This window comes from Batrachochytrium dendrobatidis (assembly GCF_000203795.2).
Source record: "Batrachochytrium dendrobatidis JAM81 unplaced genomic scaffold BATDEscaffold_12, whole genome shotgun sequence".
NCBI lineage: Eukaryota > Fungi > Chytridiomycota > Chytridiomycetes > Rhizophydiales > Batrachochytrium > Batrachochytrium dendrobatidis.
In genome coordinates, this window is record NW_006281110.1 from 719,601 (window position 1) to 733,665 (window position 14,065).

A 14,065-nucleotide genomic window follows, 5' to 3' on the forward strand; every position below is an offset into this window, starting at 1 on the left:
ATACATTACCAATGTCTAACAACAAACACCAACATATTAGAAAGTTTAAATTTATTCAAAACCAAAATCATTGACAAATCATCAATCCAAATCCAAACCCAGTTCTTCGATTTCCAAACCATGCTTTATCATAAAGTTTTTCAATTGTTTTCTGATACTGTTTACTCTATACCTTGCCTTTTTATACTCTTGTTTTGCTTTCTTTTCAGTGTCTGGATCGTACTTTGATACAAATATATCTTCCTTTTTTCCCAACACTGACCATTGTTTGTATCCAAAAGCCATAGATTTATGATAGTCTTTGAGTTTTTTCTTTCGTAATTCTTTAGACGCTTCAAGATTTTTCTTTATATCATCAAGGATTATCTGATCCTTTTTGCTTAATTTAGTAACTTGATTCGACCCAGTATTAGCAGGCTCGACTTTGTTCATTGGTTGTTGCTGGTTTTGGTTGGAAGTACTTGGGCTGGGCTGATCAATTGGTTGTGTTTGACCTCGTTTGGCAGTGCTCGGTCCAGCTACATCTGTTGGTTGTTGTTGGTCTTGGTCGGAAGTGGTTAAATCAATCATGCGCTTTCGGCCTTGTTTGAGAATATCTGGACCAAATACAATCACAGTCGGTCGCTGGTTTGGACCGGGAGTATTTGGATTGAGTTGATCCATTGGCTGCTGTTGGATTCGGTTGGGAAGGCTCAAATCCATTGATTCTTGCTGGTATTCATTGGAAGTATTTGGATTAGATTCACTGGTTGGACCAGACATTTGACTCAAAGTTCTTGATGCTTTGGGTGAGCCATCGTTATCAGTCGGTATCAATATTGCATTGGCGGTTGCAGCTGCAGTCAGTACGAATATAATATCAACCAATTTCATCAAACCAATCAATGGGTTTAAACGATCAGTACAAAAGTAGAGTATTGGAACTGGTGTTGATTAAAAGACTGAATGTAATCGATTGTATTTGTATTTTTGTATAGCAAGCCAACCCTAACCCTTTTAGGTTAACCAACAACACAGGGTTACTTGATTGCTTATAGTGAGCTACTCTCTAATCATAATATCATATTGATCAATTTGATGATCGTGTCGATTGAATAATGCTTGTACGACCCTTTGATCAAGTATATTGAAAAGCACACCCTTCATGAGTGTGTTGTGTAACCGCAAACGCCTTGATTTACAACTGTATTCATCATGCAATGACTGTGTTCTGCATTGCAACATACAATGGTTACTACACATTGACTGCAATTGCGTGTTGGATATACAACGGCCATCATATGACACACAATCAGACTATAGTGTTGAATCTACACTTTGTGCACTCTTAGTAATCATACATTGTACGATCACCAAGTTTGAACCCACATTCATGTATTGTGTTTGACTGTCAATATTGTCAATACAACTCTGTACAACATTTGTTGTATTCTGAATCACAGATACGATCGCAATCTAATTCAACAACAATCATGACACATGTCAGTAATGCAACTGTTTATTACACACCAACACTGTTATTTGGTGGTCCATTTATGTCAATATGGCTGTAAATTGTTGTTATATCACGTATTCTGGATATGGTTTTGATATTGCACATCCAGTTCCATCACATTGTTGCTGACCAATCATTTTAATGCTGTATGTATCAAACACTGACATGTCACCATAACCACAACTAGTAAAACGACACTCGAGTTGTTTACTGTGATCAGTATATGCAACCCAGTGTGACTACACATACTGGATCCAGTCTGTTGGTTGTTTCTGTTGACTTTGATCCACTTTTGATGTTTTGTCCGAGACTGACAATACAAATGTGTCAAGCTGAACCCAAACTACACGACTCGACTGTTTGTGTCAATTGGATCGTGACTGAGCTATGCGATCATGATGTGTATTCAATCCATACCATGTATTACCAATGCAATAGTATGCGTGATCATCGTGTACCAAACAACTACGATACACACTGGACTGATCCAATACATGCACGGCTTGAACATATCACATAATCAAACATGGACACACCACATTAAAAATACATATAGTAGCAGTTTGTCACTAATGAATTGTATTCAGTCGAGTTTATTGAGAGTCTGTTTGCGACTTTTGACAGTGTGGTGGGTGTTTTCAGGTACAACTATTTGATCAGCTGTAGTTAATTGTTAACACCAAGAGTCCCGATGTACATCATATCAACTATAAAATAATCATGGTCATCATTCATGCAACATATAGCCGATTTTATTACTACATCAGTTTAGTGGCCAATACCCATCAGAATCCTTGTAAGCCATTTTTGGCCTCCTACTATCACGACGAATACTACCAAGTCGCGACAATGATCTCCTGAGAGTAGATCTGCCACTTGAACTTGAAGTACTTGGTTGTTCAGGCAATCTAACAGTATTCATCAAATTTATGATCAATATTAATATATAAATCTACACATACACACATCAATATCAAACAACTTACTGTGTTAATGGCCAAAGCACTTGATTACTGTTCGAGATAGTAGGATATCCATCGGCCATGACTTCACATCCACATCCAGGACCAAACCCAATGCGTTGATTTTGTCGATCAAATGTGACTTCAAGTCGGGTCATGAATGGTATACCAAGAGCTGCATTGTTATTTGGACCAGCTGTTACAGTAAACAGGACTATAATTCAATATTATATTAGTCAGGTTAATCAAACAACACATATTGCATACAATTGACAAATATTTACATTCATCAGAATCAGTTTTCTGTATATAGTCTCTAGGACCCAATTTGATCGTTACAACAGAGTTGTAGTTGTTAACAGTTACAGGGTTTTGAGCAAACATTACAATTGTAAACGACGGCAGCTTTTCCCATTTGATTTTAAACTCGGATTTGGGCATTATATAGTTTCCCTGTAATATGCTTTTAAGCATTATTTTGCCGAGTTTGTTTCTAAATAATATACCTTTAACCCTGATCGCACCACTATCAAGAATATCATTGATCAACGTAGCCACGACTGTTTTAGGAAGATACATATACGCAGAACATGTTTGTATAAACGAATACAAAGTATGTCCATCTTCTACCCTTTTTTGGAATTCAGCAGGCAGCTCCACTTGTTCGTCATTGATTAGTATACTCTTGATGTTGATAGTAAATTGATCATTTGTTGGTGATTGTACCCATGCAACACTGCTTCCATCTGTTCCGCATTTTGCAGTTATGTCTGTGTTTCCTATATTGATGAAACTTTCATGCAGAATATCATACGGACACAATTGAAGACCAATCTCGTTATTAGGAATGATACCATCTTTGTACAAAATATCCATTGCAGTGATTGGTGGATGATGTTTTGAAAATGAGGAATAGCCAAATCCAAATACTCCATCAAGATTTGAACTGATACCAACCGAATCTGCCGATTGTCTTTCAACTGCTATTACTGGTAAATTGATGCCAGTTATACTAGTACCCGGAATCGTCACATCGGTGTCGGAACTAAATCCACTATACTCTTTGTCTCTGTAATTTATAGTAACGAGTTCCCCACCTGGAATACTTTGTATAGCCAAACCTATATCATTGCTTGAACTAGGAAGTGGTACCATTATATCGGAAACTCCTGAATCGACTCGTAAATTCAACTATTTTAAACAAGTGTGAGATTGATTCAACGTGGTACAAATTGATATCAAACTACAATAAATGGCATGATACATACATCAACTCCATTAGCATTGACTTTCATTGTGTAACATTTCCTAATATCATCACCCAATTCAACGGGTGATCGTTTTGATAGCCTATTGTTTGATGGACTGGTAATTTCAATTGGTGAATGTAATGCAAGTCGAACTGCAGCAACCGCCTGCAACGCAAGTATAACGCATTCTAGAGTAATCAACATTGTATCGAGTAGTGTGATGAAAGTGTGTGAACCTGATACATGACTGCTGTTTTATAACAACGGCAGTTTCAAGGGTGACAATCAACACTTTTCAAATGTATATTTAGAAAAAACGCCAAATACACCATGTAGGGTGAGCAAACGCCAAAAACACCCTGTAGGGAGAATCAGTACACAAACATTGCTGTTAGTGTATAATCAACTTGACTAGTATGCTGTGTTCATCTCCAATTGTGGTCATGTATCAAGTAATCAGGTAGTGTCAGATTGTCACCTTGATTATGGATAATTATCATCACATTTACAATACATTACCACAGCATACACTGCCACTGTGTATCAAATATTTGACTGATTGTTCAATTGGTCGTGTTTTGGATCACTCGGACACAACAGCATCCAACAGTCTGTTGTTGCAGTATTTCAAAACCATGACTTTTCCATTGGTATGACTACAGTCATTTTAGATTAATGTAGACTGTACACATCAAACATTGCTGATTATGTCACAACATGATCAACATCAAACTCGGCAAGCTGTCGTTGATACACCGAATGAGTGACGTTGTACTATAATTGAATTGGAGATTGGCAGGTCGTTCAACAAACTGGCCGTGTCAACAGATCGGATTGTCATCGTGTAAATGAACCACAATGGATGATCATGCCATTCAAATCAGCACACAATCTACTGATATATGCAATACAACACCACCAATACAATACAAATCAAACCCAATCACAAACATGGTGTTGAATCCAATGCATGCGAGTACTTTTTAAACACATGATACACACTGATGGTGATGGTTGCTGACAGTCACATTGCAGTGTACATGTCCACCAGTGTCCACTGTCATGTCGATTGTTGCTATCCGTGACATCCAACTGTACTTGTATTCACCAAATGTGCACAACATCTAGGGCTGACTGCCAGATGCTCTCATGTTTGGCATACAACCAGTCACCATCAGACCAAGCGTATACGCTAGTACAGCGCCATGAATCTACTGGCAAGTGGTTTCAATTTTATTCTGGCACGTTGAGGGTTGGATGTGTACTAGACACAATGTTGCGGATATAACTGAACTACAACAGGGTGATATCATGCATAATTGTACGGTCTGGATATGTTTGGTAGATATGCAACCATATATATGACAGCCCAATCCGTCCTTTATCACGGGTTGGTTTTAGAAATGTCTGTTATTTTGGTTGATACATGTTTCTTGCATAGATTGGCAGTATTGTGTGTATTTAGTTTGATTACATTATAGACAGTCTGGTTGATTACCCATTCACTGCTAATAACCCGTTTGTACAACATAATCGATCATTTGCTCAGTATCGAGTATTTCTAAATACAAACTTGAATGAAAAGTCTTGTCACAATACTGATCAACTGTATTACTGTTTACACTGTGGTATTATTGATGTATTGGAATGTTTGGTGTTCAGATACACAATGATAATGGTAGTACAAATCATGGCAGTTGTACAAACCAAATGTGATTAAAGCCAATAATAATATCAGACAAGATTGGATAATGAATTAGCGTGTAAATCATCAACATTGACCAAGATTGATTGAAATGGTGAGATTGGGTTGGATGGTGATGAACACAACAAATGTGCAGAGTTGTATTGACAATATTGACAGTCAAACACAATACATGAATGTGGGTTCAAACTTGGTGACCATACAATGTATGATTACTAAGAGTGCACATAATGTAGATTCAACACTATAGTCTGATTGTGTGACATATGATGATCGTTGTATACCAAACACGCAATACAGTCAATGCGTAGTAATCATTATATGTTGCAACACAGAATACAGTCATTTCAAGATGAATACTGGAGTGATCCATTTTACATGAATACGGTTGTAAAAAGGAGCGTTTGTGGCTGCACAACACTCATGAAGGGTGCTTTTCAATATACCTGATCAAAGGGTCGTAAAAGCATAGTTCAATCGACACGATCATCAAATTGATCAATATGATATTATGAATAGGGAGCAGCACACTGTCTAGTTTGATATTGGCTCATTACAAGCAATCAAGTAACTATGTATATTGGTTAACCTAAAAGGGTTGGTTTGCTATACAAAACATACAAATACAATCGATTACCTTCAGTCCTATAATCGACACCAGTTTCAATACTCTACTTTCTACTGATTGTTTAAACCCATTGACCAATCTGATGAAATTGGTTGATATTTTACTTGTACTGAGTGCAGCAGCAACTGCCAATGCAATATTGATACCGACTGGTAACGATGGTTTACCCCAAGCATCAGGCACTTTCAGTCAAGTATCTGATCCAACCAATGAACCTAATCCAGGCACTTCCGACGACTGGCAAAGTATAGTGGATGCAGTTAATTTAAGCATTCTTGACGAAGACTGGAAATACCTATTTGATCCGATTGATCCAAACACATCCGACCAAGACTGGCAACAACTGATTGATCAACCCAGTTCAAGCACTTTCAGTCAAGTATCTGGTACAGCTGATAAACCTGATTCGAATATTTATAACCAAGACCAGCAACAGCCAATGGATCAGCCTAGTCCAAGTACTCCAAAACGAGGTCGAAAACGGCCGATTGATGAACCCGGTTCAAACATTTCCAAATATGATCAGAAACAATCGATGAATCAACCCAGTCCGAGTGCTTCCAAACAAAGTCGGAAACAATCAGTTGATGAACCCGGTTTAGACATCCCTGACAAAGACTGGCAACACCTAATAGATGAAGTCAATTCAAACACTTTTGAAGACTGGCGAGAACTGTTTGATATAGCTGGTTTAAATACTCCCAGTCAAGTTTCTGACTCAATTGATCAAGTCGGTCCAAGCAATTTTGACAAATACCAACAACAACCAGCTGATAAAACCAGTTCAAGTATCCCCGACCAAACTCAGCAACACCCAATAGATGCAACTGATTTAAATATTTCCGACCAAGATCCACAACAGCCGATTGATCAATCCAGTCCAAGTACTTCCAAACGAAGTCGGAAACGACGAATTGATCAACCCAGTCCAAGTACTTCCAGACAAGACCAACAGCAACCAATGGAACAAGACCAACAACAACCAATGATTCATGACGAGTCGGGCAATACTGTTCCAAATCAAGCGACTGTATTAAACGAACGGGATCAGAGAACCTTTGATCGCATGAAGAAAAGGCTTGTAGCGTCTAAAATAGTGCAAAAGAAAAAACACAAAAAATATTGTGATTATGAAGCCATTGGATTGGAACAACAGCTAGCGCTAGAAAGGGGAGAAGAGATATCAGGATCAACGTACGATCCAAAGGTTGAAAAGCAACTGAAAGAAGAGTATGTAGCGGCAAGTAGAAAAGTACCCAGTATCAGACAAAGATTGAAAAGGTTTATGAAAAGGCGTGGTTTAGAATTTCAAGAGCCGGACTCGGATTTGGATTGATGATGTGTCAATGAATTTGAATAAATTTAAACTTTTTGATATGTTGATATTTGTCGAGTATTGTGAATGGGTCAACAACCATATCATTGATTGTGTATATTGTGTTGTGTATTACATCAACAGTTATTGGGTTGTTGATTGATACATTGACATGGTTTGTTTCATATACATCAATGACCTGATAACAACCAGTGTTACTTGCAAAATGGCATATTCATAGATACTTTCAACAATATACTTTGGATTATGACATTTCATGCGTTTAATAATATTATTTTCGTCAATCAGATCCAAAACAATGTCAATATCCATATTAATCATGGATTGATTGTTACCATTAAACAATAATGTATTATCTGAAATATTAAATTGAATTGTTTTTTCAGTATCTACATTTTGCAGCATATACCCAAATTGAATATCAAGCCAATATCCAATGTTTTGATTGGTGATTTCTTCGGTATATTTTGCATCAACTCTTCCACATTGGTGAGCATGTGTCTTGCATTGTATTGTTTTGTATTTTGGGTGGAAAGGATGTTTGTTGATATGTCTATTAAACTGTCGCTTTAGCTTGCCTACTTGGTTCCAATGCTCTATTTGTAGTTGAATCAGTTGCTTGTACGCCTTTGTTGCTTCAACTCGACTCCTGAATCCTTGGATACGTTTTGTAAACCGCAGTTTGACTTTGACGAGTTTAACATCAATGTTCACCGTTGATCCAATCATTTTCATGATATTGTTATTGGGGTTTCCCTAATGGCAACAATAAATCAACGACAAAACTCAATCCGAGCGTCTCGTAATGGACTCTGTATGAGCCAATTGAACCACTATTTTCTTCCAAATCAGAATTACTTTGTAACAGGTTTCCAACAGGTTTCCAACATTTTCAACGAGTTTAAATAATAATAGAAAATAAATCCAATCCAATTGTTTGTTGATACCATTCCAAAATGTATTTTCTTGGGTTTATTCAAAACCACTTCAATGACATTACACATCACAAGCACATCCTTAAGATCCAAGTATCTACAAACTTTGGTCGTGAACTCGGTCTTCATCAAACCTAAAAACGGTCAAAAGTATCATGTTGTTGAACGAAATCTAACCAACCATCTTGTGAAAGTAGCAACCCACTATGTGTGCAATGATATTGAACCTATTACTCATGAAATCATACCTCGATATATGCTCAAGTCGGACAACCCAATCAAAGTGGATCCCAACAAACTCTTGAAATCAAACATTCAATTCCTTGATGAAAAGTATCATTCAAAATCAATACAAGCCACTTTATCATTGAATCAATGAGTTGCTGAACAAGAGTTACTACGATACATTGTATTGTATGTATATTTTACATTCTGGCTTAGTACTTTGATCAAAAGTCATCATCACACTGTAACGGACGCTCAGATCAATGTAGACCGAATGACTCATCATGTATTTAGCGATTCAGATGTTCTTGGTAAAGTGATGGGAAAACAGCACACATTACAGCAGAAATTGTATCAAATGGTAATGAGTGCTGATGTAGACGCCAAATATGTTAAATATATCATACTATGAATCCGTAATCTTGATGGAACCCAGCACCATTTCTTGGGTCAAGCAAATGCTGGAAAAACACATCCAGTTCATTGTTTGCCATGTCGACACTTGACTTGTTGTATCTGATATTCCAAATCTACCGCATACAGTGGTATTGTTGGTGAATCATCAATTACATTCAAAGTATGTTTGATAGTTATTGTGGTATTATTTTCAAACGATTTACTGATTTGAGGTAGCCAGTAAGTTATCATGATTGTATTGCTGGGATTTTGGCAAATATTGATTATTTTCAATAACCACCGACTATTTACTATTTTGAATACTGGTATCTGGCCATGGGATATGATGACAAATGACTTTAATGTGTCCAATTTCAATTCTGATTTTGATTGGGATTCCTGTTTTCATGCAATTGGTCAACGATTTTGAACATTCATTTCCGTCGACCCAAAATACATTACATCCAGTTTTGAAACAAGTCTTCAAACAAGGTTTTGATGCAAGTTGTGTACAATAGTCACATCCTGTTGTTCTGGATTTTCAATTCTTGTCATGATTGTGTTTTGTCTACAGAAATACTGATGTTTAGCATTAGTTCTGTTCCAGATTCAACGTATTTTGTTTCTGCATCAAATTCTCTAGGTTTTTATGGTTCACTCTCTGGTCATCCAGGTTGTTCTATGGTCATTGACATGAATTCTGCATCGAAAACATCGATTAAACAGATATTCTGTGGTACCAATCATGATCAAACGGATTTGGCAGGAAAGGTCATTGAACAGCGCTACAACAAACGCATTGCAAGCTATGATGAGCTTGAATCATTGGTGTCAGAATGGGGTGGAAAGTTGGACGAGTCGGCTCGTGCAAGAATCAAGTTTTAAAAACCTGGCTAGTATTTACATTTTACTATTTATCAGTCATAAATGTAGAAGGTGTAAAACATGAGTTCAAGTATTGATTTTATCGAATTCAGCAAGTTATTGATTGCAATAAATGAACGCTGACTAGATGTTGACATGTACTGCACAAAAATCAACCAAATCATTGCAACTTTCAAGTACCATTTATTCAGTTTCAGTTTTAATGACATTGATTCATTTTTACAATCTTGAACAAAGTATAGCAGTGATTATGGGTGAATCTCATCAATTGTGTTCATTCGAGTCAGAGCATGAATCTGGCACGGTAAGCAACCAATCATTTCAGGTCATCCACTATTGTACGCCAAGTCTTTTATCCAGGATTGCACATCTCGAATAAACAGTGTGTGACAACTATGGACACATTTAGCAGTAATTGACAGTCAAGAAACTGATATCAATATTCCATGTATACTGTCAGAATTTTTAGAGCTTCGTGATTTGTATAAATTTAAATTTAAATGTATAAAGTAGAGTATAGTCTGATACTGTTAGTAGTTATCAGAAGAGAACAAATCAAAAGTGTAATGGAAGTTTGCACTTTAATCCAAGATCAACAGACTTGGTCTTTCAAGAGTAGTGAAGAGGGGTGATAAGTTAATTAGATGGTTGAAATAGTTGAAGAGTTATTTATTGATAAGAAAATATCTTGGCTCCAATAGTAGTTGATTGTTTGTCTTGTGATACGAACAAATAACACGTTTGATAGTTAGCGGTTGTAAACGAAAAGTAGTTGATAGTATTGATTTCTGTAATTAGTCAATTTAATAATGATACCATTTACCCGTTACTGGGGACTCGAATCCTAGAGATGAGGATAATGGAGTTTGGAGCATATGGATTGGTAGTGATGAAGGGTTTAATTTGGAGATTCAAAGTGTGCGCTATTAGAATTAGCTTTGTCACAGATTACTACTTAGGAGTATCCGTCTGGATATTCCAACAATCATTGTGTATCTGATCACCAAATATTCCAATACATCAATAATACCACAGTGTAAACAGTAATACAGTTGATCAGTATTGTGGCAAGACTTTTCATTCAAGTTTGTATTTGGAAATACTCGATGATTTAATCACCACACACTGTTTGTAATGCGATTGTCATTGATCTCATTTCATTCCAGTCCAGTCCATCTGATTTATGATGATGTTTAGTAATCCATTACCATGTGTTATAGTAAACTAGTTTGTTTATTGAACCAAATCCACAACGATCACATTCAGAATATTAATTTACAGTATTTCTAAATGCATGTTTGATAACAATCCAATTTTGTTACAAAAAACTGATCAAAACAATACTAAAATAGAACAACTCGTTTATGTGTTTTACAACAATCCAAACATGAACAATTCTTGGCAATTGTTGGACATTCGCATGAATGAAATTGCCATCAAAACTTGATCAAAATTCAACTTTACTAATTTTATCAAACATGAAGTTGGATGATAACATGAAAGAGTTGTTTCTACTCCTGGATGATTTAAAACTATTAACAACGGATGCTCAACTACACAAGGCTGATGAAATATGGGGTAGACTGCTTGTATTGATAATGAAGTTGAGAAAACAGAATTACAGTAAGTTTAGTAGTCATTGTATTATTGATGAGTTCAAACTGTTGCTGACTTTGTGTTGGTTTGAAATGGCATGATATATAAATGTAGCGCCTCGCTTACAGAGTATTGGACTGGAAGATATCACAGTCAAGTATTTGGAGTATAATCGACCCAGTTTACAGGTATTCATATATTGTAACAGTAATGGATTGTTGTTCATGACTAAAATAATCAACATGTGCTGTGTAGATCAAAATAATGGAGTTTGCTACAGTGTTTTTGAGAATGATGTACAGTAATAATGAGTTCAAAGTATCACATCGACTAAGCAACCAAATTGCACAGCTCATGCAATCATCAAACCGTCAGGTCAAAATGATGGCAAGTCATGATTGATATTGATCAAATGGTTGACATTCAACTCACTTAGTGTCAATATGCATATAGGCGATAAAAACATGTAAAAAGCTGTACAAATATAACCGCTGGAGTCAAGAGGATGGATTTGACATCAAGCCAATGGTTGAGATTATTGTTCACGAGTCCAATCAAGAAGTGCTCAGATTGGCAATTGACCTGTTCTTGCAAGTTTGTCATGGTATTGACGATGAAAATGTATGTTTACAATGATACAATATTGGATCAGTTTGGATAGTGTCATGTCATGTTGATTGTATACTTGACATTGAACAATATCATTAGTTTGGCATCGTGGTATTAGGATTTGTTTCACGACTGGAATCATCCGATGGTTCAGTTGCTGTTGGTTTTATCAAAAATCTCCAAGCCATGTATTGGAATATTCATCGTGATAACCCAGTAAAAGCAGCTGAATGTGGCATCATTCCAGCAATAGTCAATACGCTCAGGTATGTGGTGTTATGCATGAATGTGTGTCCAGTCATCATAATTGGTAAATTTGACATGGTTGGATTGACATGACATGAATACAGGAGTGTCGATCAAGAAGTGGTTGATCAAAGTATTGATGCTATTCAGAGTTTATGCGATATTAGAAATTGTGAAGTGATTTCAGCCGAGTTGATAAGATCGGGATTGATTCAAGCACTGAACGACTTGTGTGTCAGATACAGCAACGACTCTGAACTAAAAAAACGCATAATCGAAGTAGCTGGATCAGCTGCATCCAAAATGTGCGACTTTCCTGTATCGCTTGTACGATCGTTGGTTTTTGAGAAATTGACGATATCGATGTGCAATCTCAATATGGGTTACTCTTTGCGCATGTTTAATGATCTCAACGACATGATTCAGAAATCTACAAGCAAGGCCGAGATGATCAAGGTGTTTCAAGAATATGGAATTGTAAAGCAACTCAGCACTATTCTTTCACGCAGAGATATACGTTTGTGTAACAGTCCTGTTCCTGATATTGTAAAACTACTCAAAACACTTGCTGGTTTTGCCGACAATCATTCCGACAGTTCAATACGTACCGAGTTGGATCAAGGCGGGATACTTGAAAATCTAACGGCTATTGTAAAATCGGATGATACTGACTACACAAACAAGAGGGTTGCTGACCAGATCATTGGAACGTGTTTTCAGCATCGGGTTCACGTTGCTAACTCCAGCATTTGGCCATACGACGACAATGTCAAAATTGATACGAGTTCTGGAATGGCCGGATATGTACGTGGAAAGGCACGCACACTTGTCGAGATGCAGTATATCCAATATCTGCAATCTATACTTTGCAAATCCATGTGGTGGATCGATATCACAAACCAGCATATTGTGGAGCAATGGAGGGCTGACTCACTCGATCGGAACATATCACCATCAACATTTAATCTTGCATTGGAACAACTCGGGGTTTTTGTCAAACAGCTTGTTTGTAGTGGCAGTGATAAATTTGGCACAATTGTCCCAGGACCTGTTGAACTGACGTATATACTGGACAATGGCATACCTGACAATGTATACACGCGATTGATGACAAATGTATCGGATATTGAACATGGATCAAATCACAACACTGGTCAAATGGTGCACAATCTGATTGATGCATCAATGTACAGTGTTGTATATGGACAAACGATGATTGCACCACTGAGTATACGACTCAAATACACCACAATGGTACCATGCGATATACTGTTATCAACTCGACTTGTTTCAGATACGCCCATCATTCGAGGCAATCCCGAGTTTATATCACGCAAGTTCCAATGGCTTCCGAGTGAATTCCGTGTCGAACAGGATGACAGTGTGACCATCAACTCATACATCAACAATCTGAATCCGATATGGCATCGAGACATGTACAAATGCATTGCCAAAATATTCAAATGTTTTGTCCCAATGTTTGAAAGTCTGTTCAGAACGATGGATCCAATGTTCAAGTATATTGATATTCGCAATGGCATACAGGGATATGAATCACCAAACCGATCATATTATAATGGTATGCGGTCAGACACTCAAGTCACTCGTTCCGTGTATGTACCAATACTTCCGAAACATTTTGAATCCAAATATGAATCAGCAAAGCCAGTATCACTGCGTGGTCGTAATCTGCAAGTCATTGTCAAACTCACCAACATTCAACTGACACCATCCAAATCTAAATCCGACAAGGGAAACTGGCACATTGAAGGTCCAATTAACGAATCGATTGTTGCA

The 14,065-nt window shown here is 37.0% G+C and overlaps 5 protein-coding genes across 5 annotated transcripts; 2 read left to right on the top strand and 3 right to left on the bottom strand.

Moving 5' to 3' along the window:
- Nucleotides 1–81: 81 nt before the first annotated feature.
- BATDEDRAFT_91172 (uncharacterized protein) lies at nt 82–762 on the bottom strand (the record flags this gene model as incomplete). Its single annotated transcript, XM_006681508.1, has 1 exon — nt 82–762. The coding sequence occupies one exon, from the start codon at nt 760–762 to the stop codon at nt 82–84; it is 681 nt and encodes a 226-aa protein (XP_006681571.1).
- A 1,496-nt stretch (nt 763–2,258) lies between these two features.
- Nucleotides 2,259–3,911, bottom strand: BATDEDRAFT_27277 (uncharacterized protein; the record flags this gene model as incomplete). The annotated part of the gene is made up of 4 exons (XM_006681364.1): nt 2,259–2,403; nt 2,482–2,671; nt 2,742–3,648; nt 3,726–3,911. 4 exons carry the CDS (start codon nt 3,909–3,911, stop codon nt 2,259–2,261), a joined length of 1,428 nt encoding a protein of 475 aa, XP_006681427.1.
- A 2,211-nt stretch (nt 3,912–6,122) lies between these two features.
- Nucleotides 6,123–7,376, top strand: BATDEDRAFT_91320 (uncharacterized protein; the record flags this gene model as incomplete). Its single annotated transcript, XM_006681443.1, has 1 exon — nt 6,123–7,376. One exon carries the CDS (start codon nt 6,123–6,125, stop codon nt 7,374–7,376), a length of 1,254 nt encoding a protein of 417 aa, XP_006681506.1.
- A 123-nt stretch (nt 7,377–7,499) lies between these two features.
- Nucleotides 7,500–8,111, bottom strand: BATDEDRAFT_27278 (uncharacterized protein; the record flags this gene model as incomplete). Its single annotated transcript, XM_006681365.1, has 1 exon — nt 7,500–8,111. One exon carries the CDS (start codon nt 8,109–8,111, stop codon nt 7,500–7,502), a length of 612 nt encoding a protein of 203 aa, XP_006681428.1.
- Nucleotides 8,112–8,810: 699 nt separating this feature from the next.
- On the top strand, nt 8,811–9,817 carry BATDEDRAFT_91321 (uncharacterized protein; the record flags this gene model as incomplete). Its single annotated transcript, XM_006681444.1, has 2 exons — nt 8,811–8,847; nt 9,576–9,817. 2 exons carry the CDS (start codon nt 8,811–8,813, stop codon nt 9,815–9,817), a joined length of 279 nt encoding a protein of 92 aa, XP_006681507.1.
- Between the last annotated feature and the right edge of the window lie 4,248 nt (nt 9,818–14,065).